The 18,131-nt window shown below is 44.1% G+C and overlaps 1 protein-coding gene across 1 annotated transcript in view; it reads left to right on the forward strand.

Annotated features, from left to right (window-relative positions):
* The window catches only part of LOC309550688 (NACHT, LRR and PYD domains-containing protein 12-like), a gene marked incomplete at its 3' end in the record, with an annotated part of 537,904 nt that overhangs the window by 388,227 nt on the left and 131,546 nt on the right, over positions 1-18,131 (forward strand). The window contains exon 7 of the mRNA XM_082251023.1: positions 895-1,059. Within this exon, the coding sequence (XP_082107149.1) occupies positions 895-1,059 (165 nt within the window). The remainder of the gene's footprint in view (positions 1-894; positions 1,060-18,131) is intronic.

Consider the following 18,131-nt stretch of genomic DNA (forward strand, 5'->3'; position numbering starts at 1 on the left):
GTGTGTGACAGACCGTCAGGGACCAGCAGCAGCAGCTAACGGTAAGTGGCGATATTAGCCAATATGGCGGCGGCGCACTGTGTGTTTTTTGTGCAGCTGCATGCCTGGACATTGAGCTGTGCCATCATGCCTGCTGTACATTGAGCTGTGCCATCATGCCTGCTGTACATTGACCTGTGCCATTATGCCTGCTGTACATTGACCTGTGCCATCATGCCTGTTGTACATTGACCTGTGCCATCATGCCTGTTTATTGACCTGTGCCATCATGCCTGTACATTGAGCTGTGCCATCATGCCTGCTGTACATTGACCTGTGCCATCATGCCTGCTGTACATTTACCTGTGCAATGCCTGTACCATGACCTCAAATTCACGCAATTTTTTTACCGCGTTTTTTACCGCGAAGCAATACCTTTTTCTTTTTGGGCCCCCCCCCCCCCCAAAATTTTTGAGCACCAGCCGCCACTGAGCAGTAAGTCACATGTGCTAGGGGTGCAACTAGCCCCCAGCACATAATTGTAAATATCCCAACATGTGCCGTGTTTCTGACTCCTCCCACCATGACCACTTCAAATCACTGAAGTGGTCATGGTAGTTGGAGTGTTCCTTTAATATCTCTCAGAAGAAGTAAACAAAGTACACATGGGTGGAATGCCGGGCAACATCAGCCGGTTCTTTAAAAACTGGCCGCCATTGGGCCCGTGTGTATGGCAGCCATGCCGACAGAAGCCGGCCATTCGGCATGCACAAAAAAAAATTGGCTTCTAACTTTTTTAGCTGGCTCCTAGATTTCAAGCAAAAATGTGTCAAGCCCTGATGTAGAGAATAGTTCCATTCATTCCTGGGGGAGAAATTAATTTTCTTCTGGTAACATTCTTCTCTTCTTCTACAGATTGTCCTATACTCACCTGACAGACAGTTCTTGCCCCCACCTGGCATCTGGAATAAGAAATAACCAGACACTGAGGACACTGGACCTGTCTGGGAACAATCTGGAGGGTCCTCATTTCAGGGATGTGATGGAAGCTCTGACAACAAGCCGGATAGAGGAATTACAGTGAGTATAACAGGACTGACTGAGACAATATTATTCTGGGACAGTTTTATATCTAAACCACATAAATAATATAGAAATATGAAAATGTCATCAAAATCCATCTTTAGGCTCCATAAATATCCAATCCTGGACTGTTCTGCCAAACTCCATAAATCAAATAATAATAATGGAGAAATATTTCATCACCTCTTTGTCTCTATATATCACTAATATCAGACACTTCTCTAAAGCTGGATAGAAAACATAAATAAAAAATGAAATATGTGCACTTAAAAGCTTGAAAAACTTTGTGTAAAATGTAATGAATGAAAATCATCGGCCAGCAGGAAGTCTGATATAGAAGTAGAAATAGTAGAATAGAATTCTATGCATAGAGCCCTACACTTAGTGACAAAATGTGTGATGAAACAAATGAGAAATCTGCACCCTACAATGTGTCCCAATACCATACCAAACATTTAACCACTTCCATACCGCGTCATTGTGAAATGACGGTGTCAGGAAGTCTTTGGCGATCCGGGCAGACGTCTCGCCGCTACTGCGTGCCCCCGGGGGTGCGCAGCGCGGCGCTCAGGGATGAGGCTCGTGCCTTGGACATAGTCCATCCTCGATCAAGGTAAACAGCCAATCATAAATTGGCTGTTTACCACGTGATCGGCTGTGGCAATCACAGCTGATCACGTGAGCGGCTCCAGCACGAGCTGCTCGTTCCCTCTGCAATGCGCGTCCCCAGGGGCGCGCAGCGCGGCGATCGGAGAAGAAGCTCTTCCCTCGGACAGAGCCCATCCCCGATCTAGGTAAAGAGCCAATGAAATTGGCTCTTTACAGCCAATGTCTTCATTTTGCTCTCTGTGTCTTACGTGATCTGTGTTGGCTAACCTTATCTGTACCATGTGCTTGCAGCCAATAAACCATTTGTTAAAAAAAAAAAAAAAGAAATTGGCTCTTTACCACGTGACCGGCTGTCATGGTGCAGCCAGTCACAGAATGTCAACAGAGAATACGGTAACTAGCTGTCACCGTGTTCTCCTCCTCACACACTGATCCTGTGTGAGGAGGAGATTGTGATAGCAGCTAGTTACCGAATACAGTTTACCTCAAAACACACTGATTGCCCCCCCCCCCCCAATAAAGAGGACCTGTCACTAGCCCATCAAAGTACCTGTCACTAGCCCATCAAGCTACCTGTCACTAGCCCATCAAAGTACCCGAGTACCTGTCACCAGCCCATCAGGTACTCTGATGACAGGTACTCGGGTACTCTGATGGGCTGGTGAAAGGTACTCGGGTACTCTATGACAGGTACTCGGGTACTTTGAGTATCTGTCGTCGGAGTACCCAAGTACCTGTCATTGGAGTACCCGAGTACCTGTCTCCAGCCCAGAGTGCCCAAGAACCAATCTGCACCCCATCAGATTACCCGAGTACCTGTCTCTAGCCCATCAGAATACCCAAGTACCCTTCTGAAGCTCATCAGAGTACCCGAGTACCTTTCTGAAGCTGATCAGTGTGCCTGAGTACCTGTCTGCAGCCCATCAGAGTACCTGAGTACCTATCTGCAGCCCATGCTTCCTAGATTATGTGTTGGGGTGTTTGCTTTCCAAAATGGGGTCATTTTGTGGGTGTTTTCCTTGTCCTGGGGTTCCAGGGCCTTCAAAAGTGTGATAGGTTGTAATGAAATTAGATGTGTAATTTATGCTCCTAGAACACCTGATGGTGCTCCTTGCATGTTGGGCCTCTGTATGTGGCTATGCTGTGACAAAGTCTCACACATGTGGTATCTCCATACTCAGGAGGAGTAGCAGAATGTATTTTAGGGTGTCATTTTTGCTATATACATGCTATGTGTTAGAAATATCTTATAAATTGACAACTTTGTGTAAAAAAAAAAAAAAAAAAAAAAAGAAGGTTTTCATTTTCTTTCCACATTTTCCAAAAACTTTTGGAAAAAAAATAGAATTTTTGTAAGAATTTACCGTAAAATTATTTTCTCGGAGTCCTCTGACAGTCGCCGCCCACTCATACAATCTGCACGTCTGGGTATTGGCCTTATCCACAGGAGTAAGCTAGGCAGAAGATTTTGTTAGAATATACACAAAACTTTGCATAGACACACCTACAGGGGGCTGTCCCTCTGGTCCAATACCCCTGGCTAGCTGCATTCCCAATTCAGTTTGGTAGCAAGCAGTATAGAGATCCATGAACCCTAAAAGAGGGGTTGGGGGCGGTGACTGTCAGAGGACTCAGAGAAAAGAATTTTACGGTAAGTTCTTACAAAAATTCTATTTTCTCTTACGTCCTCTGACAGTCGCCGCCCACTCATACAATCTGCACGTCTGGGACGTCCTAAAGCAGTGTAGATGTAAGGGGTGGGAAACGCAACCGTCAAAAAGGCAACACAGTACCCAGGTCAGAGAAAATAACCTTTTCCGAACCAGAATGGTAAGCACTGGGCAACAAGAAAGCTCAACAGGAGCGAAAACCCAAGAAAACAAACAAAAAAGGGGGAAATCCCCTACAGGATGAGACAGGCCAAAACTACCCTGTCTCCCGTAAAGCACTGCCGCACTCAAAACGTTGCGGCCAAAAGAGGCATCTGCTGATGCCAGGACATCAAGTTTGTAAAATATTGTAAAGGTATGCATGGACGACCAAGTCGTCGCTTTGCACACCCGAGTCACCGACGCCTGATGGCGAAAACCCCCAGTAATCGCTCTGGTAGAGTGCGCAGTGACAGGGAAGGTGAAACCTGATCCCTAATTGAAAAGGCCTGCACAATCGTCTGTCTGAGCCATATAGAAATGGTAGCCGCAGATGCAGCCGTACCCTTCCGAGGTCCCTCAGGAAGGACAAAAAACAATCCGACTGTCTGAAGGATTCAGTAGACGACAGGGAACCCTGATCGCCCGGACCACAGCCAAGGAATGCAAGGCAAACCCCGTAGGATGCTAAGGCTTCGCACACAGCGAAGGTAAGACAATGTCCTCATTGAGATGGAAGTCTGAAAGCACCTTCGAAAGAAGGACCCGATGAGGTCGCAAGACCACTTCATCCCTATGAACAACTAGAAAGGGGGAGAGGCAAGACAGGGCCGCCAACTCCGACACTCTGCGAGCAGATGTGATCGCCACCAGAAAGGCAACTTTCCGTGACAGCACCGGCCGAGGAATCTCCCGGATGTTCTCAAAGGGAGGACGTTGCAAAAACGGACAGAGCCAAATTCAGGTCCCAAGGGGGCAAGGGTGCCCTCCTAGGGGGAACCAGATGACGTACCCCTTGAATGAAGGTGCGGATCAAGGAATTCGCCGCCAAGGGGCGTTGAAAGAGAATGGCCAGTGTATACAACTGGCCCTTAACAGTGGTCAGCGCAAAACGCTGCTCCACACCAGATTGCAGGTAGGTTGACACTCCCGCCACCGAAACAGAGCGTGGATGGAACCCCTGCGACTCGCACCAGGCAAAATAAACCTTCCAGGTAGGATAATAAATCTAACCTGAGGAGGCTCAAGGCCTACCTGGCCGTGAGCAAGGTAGAAACAACCGCCGATGAGAGACCTCTGTCTCTCAAGACCTGGTCTTTAACAGCCACATCGTCAAGGCCAGCGACTGTAATGCAGGATGGAAGATCGGCCCTTGAGACAGAAGATCGTCTTAGCGGGAGCCGTCAGGGAGGCTCGACGACCAGTTGCATGATGTCCGCGTACCAGGACCGACGCAGCCAGTCTGGGGAAAAGGCATAATTCAGCCGATGCTGATGCCAAGGCACCACCTTCCCACCTGTTGTTGAGACGAGACGCGAACAGATCCACGTCCGGGGATCCCCAACGCGCACACAGCATCCGAAACACCTCCGGGTGGAGGGACCATACCCCTTGGTTCAGGGTCTGGCGACTCAGATAGTCCGCCTACCAGTTCTCCACACCTGGAATGTGAACTGTCGAAATCGCCGGGACCTGCGTCTCGGCCCAGGACAGAATCTCGGCCACGTCCGTGACTGCCCAGGCACTCCTGGTGCCCACTCGGTGATCAATGTAAGCCACCGTTTGGAAGGGGTGTGGTTACCGCATGATGCGGAGAAGCCGCGTCTAAGCAGGATCCCCACGAGGCGGCCGGCTAGAGCGAGGTTATGCCATCGCAGGCGGGGAAGACTTGTTCCACCCGATCCACACGCTCCACTCGTCCCACCGGCGTTCCTGTGGCCAAGAAGTTAGGAAAACAGCCACCGCCGAGACCGTTGTCTGCCAGCTCGATAAAAAAGTACCCGACGGCCGCACCAGATGCACTGGGTAAGCACAATCCTGTGTATGAAACTGTGGATGATCTTAATAATAGCGGGTCCCCGTCTGTACATACGAGCATACACACAAGTGGGAGCTTGTCACCGATCTCCTCAGGATCAGAGTTTATGGGAGAGCCAGAAGGTGATACAGGATCCCCCAGCAACATAGAAATGCCAGCTTTTATAAAGGAGCTTAAAAAGGAAATTGCTGGGATGTTTTATAATATGGAGAAATCCATATTATAAGAGCTGGGTGCAGTAAGGTCAGATCTAGCTCATATGCTGCACATGGTGGAGGAGTCGGAGAAGCGGCATGATGCCCAGGAGGAGGCCATTAGAGAGTTACAACACTCTATGATTAAGTTGGCTACAATGCACAGGTCTACTATATATAAAATGGAGGACATGGAAAACAGAAACCGCCGTAATAATTTACGTTTAAGAGGGGTTCCGGAAAGTATAAAAGAGTATGATCTCCAAAGTACAGTTCAAAGTATCTTGAATAATAAAGAAAAAAATAAAAGGGGGTTTGTTCCTAAATTGGCCTCTGTTATAGTAGTAATAATATCACACTCAAGGGTATCTCTACTGGTACCTATTGATCCCAATATACATAGCACAAAACAAAATGTGTGAATTGGGTGGAAGTAAGGATATAAATCCAACCCACCTTCACCGAAAAGAGGTGATCAAATATAGGTACCAATGATACACAAAGATAACTGAGGTGCTATAAAAATGTGAAAAATATTTATTGGGCACTTATGCCTGGTGAAGGAACTGGACACATGTATGGACACAAGACACAATAATAATATTCTGGGGAAGCCTGCAGAGGAACTTTTGCGGTTTGATAGGGTCCATAGGATACCCCGCCCACATAACCTGCCGACTGATCTGGCAAGAGATGTAATATGTCGTATGCACTACTTTGAGGATAAAAACAACATTATGCTGAAATTACGTAATGCGGCACCAATAGACCTAAATGGGACTTGCATTAATATTTTCCCAGATCTGTCTAAGGAAACACTAGATCGCAGAAGGGCCCTAAAACCTTTATTGGAAGAGCTGAAGGAGAGTGGGGCTACTTATAAATGGGGTTTTCTGGCACGCCTAATCGCTACTAAAGATGGTAAAACCCATACGCTGCGTTATCCTGAGCAGCTACATGCTTTCTGAAAGTCCTTTCGATTAAAACCACTGCAACTACCAGAGTGGCAAGAATATATTCCCTCTTTTCAGGCTCAACAGGGTGATCTATGGAAGAAGGCGAGGGGCGTGGCTTGACACGCGGACGAGATGGCCGCCTGAGGGAGAAGCTCCTAAGCACATCGGGTCTCCACTGAGCTAGCGGGCTCCTTTTCACCCGATATGGGCAGAACGAACAAGCTGGGAAGTAGCACCAAAGCCCCGAGGTCCGGTCCCAGCAGTGCCATTCGGAATATTCCAGACTTCTTCGGCTCCCAGGCCTCGAGCATGAAGGGCTCACGGAGTTCCAAGATGGCGCGAGGTGCATTGAGAGATGAAGAAAGGGACTATGATACTGATTCTCTGGCGGACACCGAAGATATGGCAGGTGAGCCAGACCCACCGGACCCCCCACTGACATACAAAGTTATGACTGCTATAGCAGCCGACATAAAAAACTAGTTTGCTTCAGCCATAGTTGACTTAAAAGCCGACATCACGAGATTATCAGATCAAATGTCGGCAGTAGAAAAAGCCGGGAGCCACAGAGACAGGGCGATAAGGAAGCTGGAAGATGTGGCTGTGTCCCATTCTGAGCACCTAATCTCCATGAACAGGCAGATCGAGGACCTAGACAACCGCGGTCGGCGGAATAACATCCGGGTTAGGGGGGTCCCCGAAACAGTTGAAAGAGAGGGGATTAAAGACATGCTGCGGTCTGTGTTCAACAGCCTATTAGAACGCCCGGAGGAATCAGACCTGGAGAGAGCTCACAGAGCATTACGACCAAAGGCACCAGACGATGCCCCACCTAGAGACATCATATGCTGTCTCTCCAGCCACCCTTTGAAAGAGGAAATCCTCTCCAAGGCCAGGCAAAACGATCAGATCATCTTTAACGATCGTCCCATACAGCTCTTTCAGGACCTTTCCCCCATCACTCTGAACAACAGGAGGGCCCTTAAGCCTTTATTGGAAGTACTTAGAGCAAAAAATGTTCCTTATAGGTGGAAATTCCCCTTTACCTTACAAGCAGGGGTGGGAGGCAAACAATACCTTCTGCGCACACCGGCGGATCTACCTGACTTTTGTGCTAACCTGCAAATTGATGAGATAGATTTACCAGAATGGTATGCGGAATTCCGGATCCCCTTACACCATGATGCTAACCAAGATGGTGTGGAGGCCGCCACATAGTTACATAGTTACATAGTTAGTGAGGTTGAAAAAAGACATCAGTCCATCCAGTTCAACCTATGATGTGTGTGTGTGTTTGCTTTTAACCGTATATTGTATACCCCTGTATGTTGTGGTCTTTAAGGTGTCCATCTAATAGTTTTTTGAAACTATCAATGCTCCCTGCTGATACGACTGCTTGTGGAAGAGAATTCCACATCCTTACCGCTCTTACAGTGAAGAACCCCTTACGCACTTTAAGGTTAAACCGCCTTTCCTCTAGTTTTAGTGAGTGGCCACGTGTCTTATTGTATCTCCTCTCTCTGAATAGTTTGTTCCTTATGCTAGGGTCGCCAGTACAGTATTTGTACATTGATATCATATCCCCCCTCAATCGTCTCTTCTCCAGAGAGAATAGGTTCAGTGCTTGTAGTCTTTCCTCATAGCTGATGTCCTCCATTCCCCTAATTATTTTTGTTGCCCTTCTCTGGACTTTCTCCAATTCCAGCACATCCTTCCTGAGGACCGGTGCCCAGAACTGGACAGCATACTCCAGATGTGGCCGGACCAGAGTCTTGTAGAGTGGGAGAATAATCTCTTTATTTCTGGAGTGAATCCCCTTTTTTATACATCCCAGTATTCTGTTGGCTTTGCTTGCGGCGGCTTGGCATTGCATGCCACTGCCAAGCCTGTTGTCTACCAGTACCCCCAGGTCATTTTCCATCCTAGACTCACCCAGAGGCTCCCCCCCTAGTGAGTAGCTTGCTTTCTGGTTTCTGGCCCCCAAGTGCATTACTTTACATTTTTCAACATTAAATCTCATCTGCCATGTAGTTGCCCACCCCGTTATTTTGTTCAGGTCCGCTTGCAAGGTTTCCACTTCCTGCATAGAAGATATTGGCATGCTTAATTTAGTATCATCCGCAAATACTGAGATTGTACTAGATATCCCCTCCTCTAGATCATTTATGAATAAATTAAACAGGATTGGTCCCAGGACACATCCCGGTCACCCTACCACAAAAAAGGGAAGCAGAGGAAGAGAGAGCTTAATTCTCTGTTTGGCTCTTCGCTAAAAAAAAAAAAAACTAAAAACACAAGAAACAGAGATCGCAACTGACAGCACTTTCTTCATGATGTCTTTAACTGTGAAGCGTTCTTGTTCCCTGACCTTCCATCATATGTGCTCTTTTTTTTTTTTTTTTTTCTATCCACATTTTTACTGCCCGACTTATAGTGGTTCTGATATTCCTACTGTTCGTCTTTAAACTTTACTAGTTCAATAACCACCCTGCTCCACCAGAGGGCGACAATCTCCTTCAATTGATAATGATTGTATACTCAGGTAATTTCTGCTCAGAGGAAATTTCACCTAGACACCTCGGTGTCTATTTTTTCTTGTTTTCGGACGATTATATCCCTCCATTTTTTCTTTGCCTCATGATGACCTATTAATGTCCACTATGCCGATCGGCCCTTTGTTACCTGGACAAACATAGCTAGCTAATATTGCAATATGACCGTGACCAAGCGGAACTATTAGAGGTTTTTGTGGTCACAGGGCTTTGATTGTTTGATCTGAACAAAGGATGACTTACCAACGTTATAGAAATGTCTATATGCCTTGATATTAGTTTAAAGAGTTTTCCTACTATTGAAATGGTAACAGATCCCATTACAGCCTTTTAGCTGTCAGTCATAGTGTCTTTTGATATCCAACGGCCCTCTTAAGATGAGGCCCACATTCTGAGTGGTGAAGGGGGTGGTGGAACAGTACATTCAATGCTGGGAATATTGGTTACCCTGCGGATTTTGGAGCCCGCTTACATATTAATGAAAATACTGAATGAGGATTATTACATTTTGTACGTTATTATTTAAATCTATAGGAGTTTTTCTCCACAATTGGAGACCCGAGGCAACAGGACATGACCCCTGTCTATATTTTTGGGTTATACCTTTTTTCTCTTTGGTCACTTTACGTGACGCCTTCCACAGCCTCGAAAGGATAGTTTTAATCCTTGAAAAGTTTGAATTATACCAGTCTATAAACATATCCACCTCACTGCGATCTCAGCTGGGCCACTTTTTGGGCGCAGCTGACCTCGCCACACTGAGAGTCTTCCTTCTTACCTCTCCATTCATACCTCTTTGCTAACTCATACTCTTTTCCCTCTTTCCCTAGTGTGTCTTCTCCATCCCCCATCCCTTTTTATATTACAGAGTGAGAGGACTTCTCCGCCGGACATTATGGCGTATGATCATCTGGGTAAGTGCCCGTTTTTAATCTCTCACAATATTAACGGCTTAAATGTTCCAGAGAAACGAAAGAAAGTTCTATACGAACTTAAGAAAAGTAAGCCTCAAGTGGTCTTCTTACAAGAGACCCATTTTAAACATATACACCAGAGAGAATTTAAAGTATTGGCGTATGCGGATGACTTGCTCTTCTACGTCTCTCAACCGCATATATCGATTCCCAACTTAAATCAGCAATTTAAGATATTTAGATCACTGTCAAATTTTAAAATCAATAATTCAAAATCGTAAGCGATAAACCTCACACTTCCCCCACAGATGGTAAAATTAACCAGAGATAATTGTCCATACCGATGGGAAAGTAATTCGTTAAAATATTTGGGTATTGCCCTGACATCAAACCCCAGTAAGCTGTTTGAAACCAATTTCATCCCTTTGCTCCGAAAGATCGCAAGCGACCTCAAGAAATGGGACAGGGGTAGATTTTCATGGTTCGGTAGGGCAGCTATTATCAAAATGACAATCCTACCCAGGCTGCTATACCTTTTCCATGCCCTGCCAATACACATTCCCTCCTTATTCTTCCGTAGCCTTGCCTCCCTTCAGCGTAACTTCATCTGGGCTGGCAGACATCCAAGGATAAGTCTCACATACCTGCAAAGAAACAGGGAGGATGGTGGCATGGGAATACCGAACCTCTACAAATATTATGTAGCAACCCACCTGACCAGAATCATAGACTGGCACTGCCATGCTGAAACTAAAGAATGGGTTGACATCGAAAAGTGTTGGTCCCTCTGTGATACACATCACCTTCTATGGTTGAAAACAGGCTCTCAACCCTCTGAGATCAAAAATCATCCTCTGATTTCCACCACACTCGCATTATTTCAAAAATCTATGGTCAAATTCAGCCTGTCTTCCTACCCCAGTCCAATTCTACCTCTATATAATAACCCCGATTTCCCACCTGGGATATTAAATAGATCCTTGCTTAGTCTTGTCAAAGAGGAACGGACACCTCTGGTTGCTAAGAATTGTTTTGCAAATGGGAAGATCCTCAACTTCCAAAATCTCTGCAGCAAATGCTCATCCAGCCACTGTCTATCATATTGGAACTATGTGCAGATTCATGGCTTCCTCCAGAGCTATAAGCACAAAAATGTATTTTTCAGAGCTCCCACGGAATTTGAGAAATGCTGTTCTCTCCGCACCCCGATGAGGAAAGTAACCTCAATAGCTTATAAATGGCTCAACTCTGCTTCCGTGGACTCCACAGACCCATACAAAAAAAAATGGGAAGAATGTCTAGGCTTGACATTCTCAGAGGCCCAATGGAGGAAGTCATGTGTTTTCGCATACAAGTGTTCACTCAGCACCAAGCTCCAAGAAAACTCGTTTAAGATTAGGACACAGTGGTATCGCACCCCAACTAAATTGAAACAATGGTATCCAGATGCTTCGGACAGATGCTGGAGGTGTGGGGACGCTCAAGGGGACTTTGTTCACATCTGGTGGACATGTCCTAAGATTGAACAATTTTGGAAAACGGTTGCCTCCTGGACAAAACATGTTACAGGATTAGATTTAAACTTTGATGTCCCGACTTTCCTTCTACACATTAACTCATTCTCATACTACAAGTATAAAAATTCTCTGGCAAGGCATTTACTAAATGCAGCAAAATACCTAATTTCTCTCAACTGGAACTCAATCAACCCCCCTCGAATCAAAGATTGGTTGTACAAGATCAACCAGCTCTACGAAATGGAGAAAACTCTGGCAATGAAAATTGACAGAACTGACAAATTCCGCAAATTATGGTCTCTCTGGTCTTCATTTACCTTAACCCCCGAGTATCAGGATTTGATACTTTGAAGGACCATATACTTTGACCTTCCTTTTGATAATTATCTGCCCGAGATCCCTCGGAGAAGCTCTCTACGATTTTGTATCATCACTCCTCAAAGCCCCCAACCCACCCCCCCCCCTTTTTCCTACCCCCCCCCTTTCCCCCCCCCCCCTGTTTGTCCTCTCTCTCTTCTTTCTCTTCTCATCTTTTCTTTTCTCTGATATTTTTTCTTCCGGTCGGCCAGGTGCTTCCCTTGACCAGGCCCCGGAAGTCCACGTTATAATATATGATATATGCCTTACTCACTTGATGTTATGGTTTAAAATAATACAGTCATGTGATTTGATTCCGTGGATACCTTCAGTTGTAGTTTAATTCCCTTTTTCACCAAGAGATAAATATCCATTGAAATGCTGCTATTCTTGAGACACTTATCTTTGCTATATATGAAGAAGTTTTGTATGTTGAACATAAAATTACTGTTTCATGTGATTTTATGCTGTTTGATCAACCATTGACTGTCATACATGCCACTTTATTATTTGTACCGTTACACTGTTATCTGTAACTTGTGTTAATTTTTCAATAAAGCACCTTTTTGTGAAAAAAAAAAAAGGAAGAAGGCCTCATCTAAAAAGATGCATATTCCTTTCTCTGGCCCTTCATAAGAAACAGAAGCGAAAAAGAGGACGGCCAGAGACTTCATCCTATTTTTGTTTTTTTTTTTCTTTTGTGTTATTCCTCTCACTCTTTATTCGCTTCCCCCCCTTTTTTTTTTCCTCCCCCCATTGTTAGGACTGAACTTGAAACTTGGACTAATCCAGATGAAAGGAGGAAAGCGGGGGGGGGGGGGGGGAGAGAGAAGGGAAAGGGGAGAAAAAGAAAAGAAAATAGGTTCCCTGTGTGAAATTTTTTTCTTTTTTGATGTGGGGTCTTGGAAAATTTGGCTTTAATTGTTCTCCTTTTTTTTTAGATGGCAGGATATAAAAAGTCTATCTTTTCTGATTGTGTCACTGGGCCAATAGGATAATATGGCAATACGCCTGCATGATTTAGGCTAAATGTCAGGCCAAGTGTGTTGGCTAATAATAATAATGGGTTTTGTAAATTTACGTATTTTTCTTTGTCCTCTTTTTTTTTTTTCTGTTCTTTCCCATGTTTTTTGCCAGCCTGGTTAACCTGGTTAACTATGTTAACTATGCGTGATACATAGGCTGTACGCCTCGGCGGGACTTACTTGCTCCAGCAAGTGCTGGCGCACCACGCCTGGCCCTGGGGGGGCAGGCCTTGGCGTTCATCATAGTGTCCCACATGGATTTTGGTGGGACCTGGGTGGCATCTTGGTCTGGGCTTCCCTACTGGGACCGCTACATGCACATTGGTGCATGGAAAAAAAAAGAAAGGGAAGGATTTTTGTTCTTTTTTTGTGTTTTGTTTGTTTTGTTACTCTGGCGGGGGGTGTTATATATATTTTAAAGAGGAACGGTATTATCCACTAAAGATATGGCCACCTTGAAAGTATTGTCATATAATGTAAGGGGTTTTAATGTCCCTACTGTGACAGGAAGTCAGGTAAATCTGTGCATGTAGTCACAGACAGGAGAAACATTTCCACCTGGTTTAGAAAATTCACCAATTACTATAGGGTGTCGGCTGAAAAGGTAGCCAGGATGGCTTAAGGAAGTTGAAAGGCCTTCAGCTGTTCGGAATGAGGAAGTTAAGGCCTCTATAATTTGTCCAAAGGAAGTCTATTGATTGCTGCCTCCTGACGCTGTGTGAAGCTGGGGAGAAGAGGACAGTCAGATGAATGCCCCCTGAAAGCGGTGTGATCATGGGGAAGACCTCCTAAAGCGATGTGCGCTGAGGACGGTAACAAGTGTGAAGACTTCTCAAGGTGAGAAAATGAACTATTTCTATGTAGAAGAAATAAATGAACTGTTTGCTATGTGAAGAGACAAGCAAAGGGACATGTTCAATGTGAAGAGGAAAAGGGACATGTTCAATGGACATTTGTTGTGTGAAGAAAAAAAACATGGACTATTGAGTGTCTGCTGTAGGACCAGCAAAGTTTGCCCAACAGTAGGTTGGAGACAGACTTCTTTAGACAGGTTCCTGTGTGTAAGAAGGTAGCCGCCCACAGTGGCAGGGTTTTATTTTGTGTTTTATTTTATTTTGGAGGTTTTTATTGCATGCACTTGTTTGAAGAAAATTGCATGAATAAACCAAACTGTTGTTTGCAACCACTTCTCGGCTATCTCCCTGTATAACGAATCCCCCAAGGGATGATCCACACCCGCCACCGAGCTAAATCCCCACACTACTAAACGTCATTTGGTCTTGAGGGAGCTCAGGAAGCTCGGATGTTCTGTAGTATGTCTACAGGAAACTCATCTTACTCACCAAAGTCCGGTCCGTTTATATTCCCCTTTTTTTTCCAACATGGTACTATGGGCTTTCAGATAATAATAAAGCTATAAGGGTGGCCATAGGCTTCGGTAGAGATCGCTTTTCAGTTAGATGAAATGATAGCAGATGATGCGGGCAGATATTTATTTTTGAGAGGGACTATCGGTAATTCCATATGTACATTTACTGCCCAAATGTACAGCGAATATCATTTATGTCAAAGGTTTTTACTAAGTTAGCAACGTTTGCGAAAGGGGTGATAGTGTTGGCCGGGGATATTAATGTCTCTCTGGATCCTTTGACTGATACTTCATTAGGTTGGTCCAGTATACAGATTTAAAATTTTAAATATAAATACAATAAGTTGCGCTAAATGATATAGAACAAAATAAATGTCCAACAAACAAAAATGTCCCAAATTGTGAACGTGAATGGATGAAGAAATAATGTTGAAAATCTTGATCAGCACACAAAGCAATCTAAAGTCCCTTAGGAAATGTGCTTACCAGACAGACACTTAAAAATTGCGAAATTCATATGCCAAGGTGACTTGATTGCGTGGAGTTTCAGCGTTGGATACTCGATGTGAAAGTTTCATAAATCATATGAAAAAGAAGAACACTCCATAGCGTGATACCGTACAATAAGTGTTGAAAATAATCCAAAAACAATTCCACCACATAAAGTGTGAGTATCCATCACCAATTGTGAAGCTGCTTACCAGAAAAATGTATCAAACATAGATATCTATCCCAGTGATGAGAAAGGAGGAAGAACCACCACCAAACGTACAGCCTCTTACCAGATTGAGATATAAGATCAGCAGAGTTCAGATATAATCCGAGTACATCTAATCACCAGCGTGACACCCAAAGACACCATAAGCCTCTTACCAGACCACAGATTCAGATGCACAAGATATAGTCACTCTATGCGCTCCCCCGACGTATAGACAGACAACCTCAGGGACCAAAATGATGCCGGTGGATGTAGCCAACATAAAATCTCAGTGACCAGGGTATTGCCAATGGATGGAAACAGACCAGCCCGGACAAAGAGAAAGGCGCCAATAGTGTAAATACTTCAAACACCACTTTATTATTAAAAGAAATACACTTACAAGCGAATAGTAGATAAAGTCACGAAGGGATGTGGAGCCGCCGGCCGGACGGCAAAGCGCATCCGCTCCCTCAATACGCTTCCGGGGATGACGTCAGCACGCCAAAAAAAAATTGGCATTTATTAAGAAAAAAATACACAAATTACAACTAATGGATGTATAGTGTCTTTTGAACCCTAAAACACGCGATTATTCATTATTTTTCAAAGATACATAACCTATACTCTAGAATTGATATGATATTTATTAATCATCATTATTTACCGATGGTAAGGGAAGCTTCTATAGGCCAGCTTTCAATTTCGGATCATGCACCAGTACAGATTACTTTGCCATTTCCATCTTTAACAAAGAAAGCTTATCAATGGCGATTAAATGATTCCCTTTTGGCAAACCCGGTAGATGTGGCTTCTGTTTCTCTGGCCTTGACACAATACTTTGTCTAAAACTTTACTAATAGCATTTCTCCCTCTGTACTTTGGGAAGCCCACAAAGCTAAAATAAGGGGGGTCTGATAGAGCTTGGGGCCAGGAGGAAAAAGGAAAGGTGTCAACAAAGTGAACAACTTTTGTCTGAAATCAAGATACTTGAGACTAAGCATAAACTTTCCCTACAGGTCCAATATCAGGAACTTCTGGAAAGAAAAAGGGAGGAGCTTCGTACACTTCTTGATCTTGATATCAAGAGACAAGCACATAAAATAGCCCGCTCGATTTATGAATGGGGGGATAAACCTGGAAGGCAACTGGCAAGCTCCTTGCAAGCTAGAAATTCTGCTTCCTTTATATCAAAGATTAAAACACGGGCGGGAACTATGGTTCACTCTACTCCAGAGATTGCCAGGGTTTTCCAGGAATATTACGCAGACCTTTACCACGTAAAAGGGGGGCTCTCCCATTTGTCAAAGGAATCCAGGTGGGAAAGGATTAATACTTATCTTAAACTGGCTAACCTACGGACTATTCCGGTTGAGTCCTTGTTACCCCTGGAGGACGATCTGACAGAGGCAGAATTTAAAACAGCATTAGAATCCATGGCGGGGGGGAAAGCGTCGGGCCATGATAGCCTATTGGTAAACTACTATAAGAAATTTAGCTCCCTAATCCTTCCATACTTAATTGCATATGCAAGTTCAACATCAAATTGCTGTCAACTTCGTACACAGACACTTGAGGCGCATATAACGGTTCTGCCAAAGCCAGATAAAGATCCGTCATGTAGTACTAGTTATCGCCCTATTTCTTTATTGAATGTAGATGTAAAACTGATGGTGAAAGTTCTGGCTTCCCGTCTTATGCCCTTGATACCTCAATGGGTGTCCCCGGATCAATCTGGTTTTGTGCAGGGCCGTGAAGGCCGGAATAATGCATTGAGATCCAAATCTCTGATTCATTATGTAAGGCTAAAGTCCCAGCCCACCCTTCTGCTTTCTACAGATGCTGAGAAAGCGTTTGATAGGGTGGACTGGGACTATTTAAAGGCCACACTGCAACATTTTGGATTAGGCCCTAAGATGATTGCGTGGATATTTTCTCTTTATTCCTCTCCAACAGCTAGGGTTAAAATAAATGGCTCCCTGAGTGATACCATTGTCTTGCATAATGGAACCAGACAGGGCTGCCCTCTTTTGCCCATATTGTTTGTTGCTTCTTTAGAACCGTTTTTAGCTACAGTGAGAAATAATATAGATATTAAAGGGATTCAGATTGGCAAATATACACATAAATATGCCGCATATGCGGATGATATTCTTTTTTTTTACAAAAACCTTTCCTCTCTTTACCCAATTTAATTTCTGCATTAACAGAGTAGTAACTAGTCTCTAACTTCAAAATTAATATGAATAAGTCTGAAATAATGAATTTTAATCTTTCCCCTACAGAGATTGCTATAATTAAACCATCGTTTCCCTTTAGGTGGCAACCACAGAGTTTAAAATATTTAGGGATCCAGCTTACGCCAAAAACTTCTAAGCTTTTTAGATATAACTATATACCACTATTGAATGGGATTAAGGATCTCCTCCAACGGTGGTCAACTATCCCACACTCATGGCTGGGGAAGATTAATGTAATAAAGATGTCAATATTACCCCGCATACTATTTTTATTTCAGATGGTGCCATTGGATGTCCCTTCCAGTTTTTTTTTTCTGTTCTACAAGGGTTATTGTCTAAATTTATTTGGAAAGGTAAGCCCCCTAGGGTCACTAGGATGATCCTATTTCGTACTAAAACAAAAGGAGGTCTTGCATGACCTCAAATGAAATTATACTATTTTGCCATAGCCCTATCAAGAATAGCAGATTTGATACACATGAATAAGGTCAAATTGTGGGTGCAGGTTGAGCGAGAGCTAAGTGGGGTAGATATCTCTAGGTCTCCGTGGATACCACATAAATATAAATCTTTTGCCCCCTCGGTCTCACCGATTTCTATATCTACATTATCTATATGGGATTCTCTACATAAGAAATTTAAATGGGTTTATAATTCACCCCTAATGCCATTATTGGGACATGCCTTGTTTCCCCCAGGTCTTTTAGACCCTGGCTTTAAACATTGGACTTTGGAAGAGGTTCACTCACTGTATAGTCCATGTTTATAGGGAGGATCATATTAAACCCCTAAATGAAATCTTGTATCCAAGACAACCATCTCAGATGGATGAGTGGAGATATGGCGAGCTGGTGAATTTTTTGAATTCACTTCCTAAACCCATATGGAATGATACGGACCTTAACGGAAGAAATACTCCAGGCCCAACAGCCACTTAAACATGCTATATCAG

Source organism: Pelophylax lessonae (assembly GCF_965119305.1).
Source record: "Pelophylax lessonae genome assembly, chromosome: 3".
Taxonomy (NCBI): Eukaryota; Metazoa; Chordata; class Amphibia; order Anura; family Ranidae; genus Pelophylax; species Pelophylax lessonae.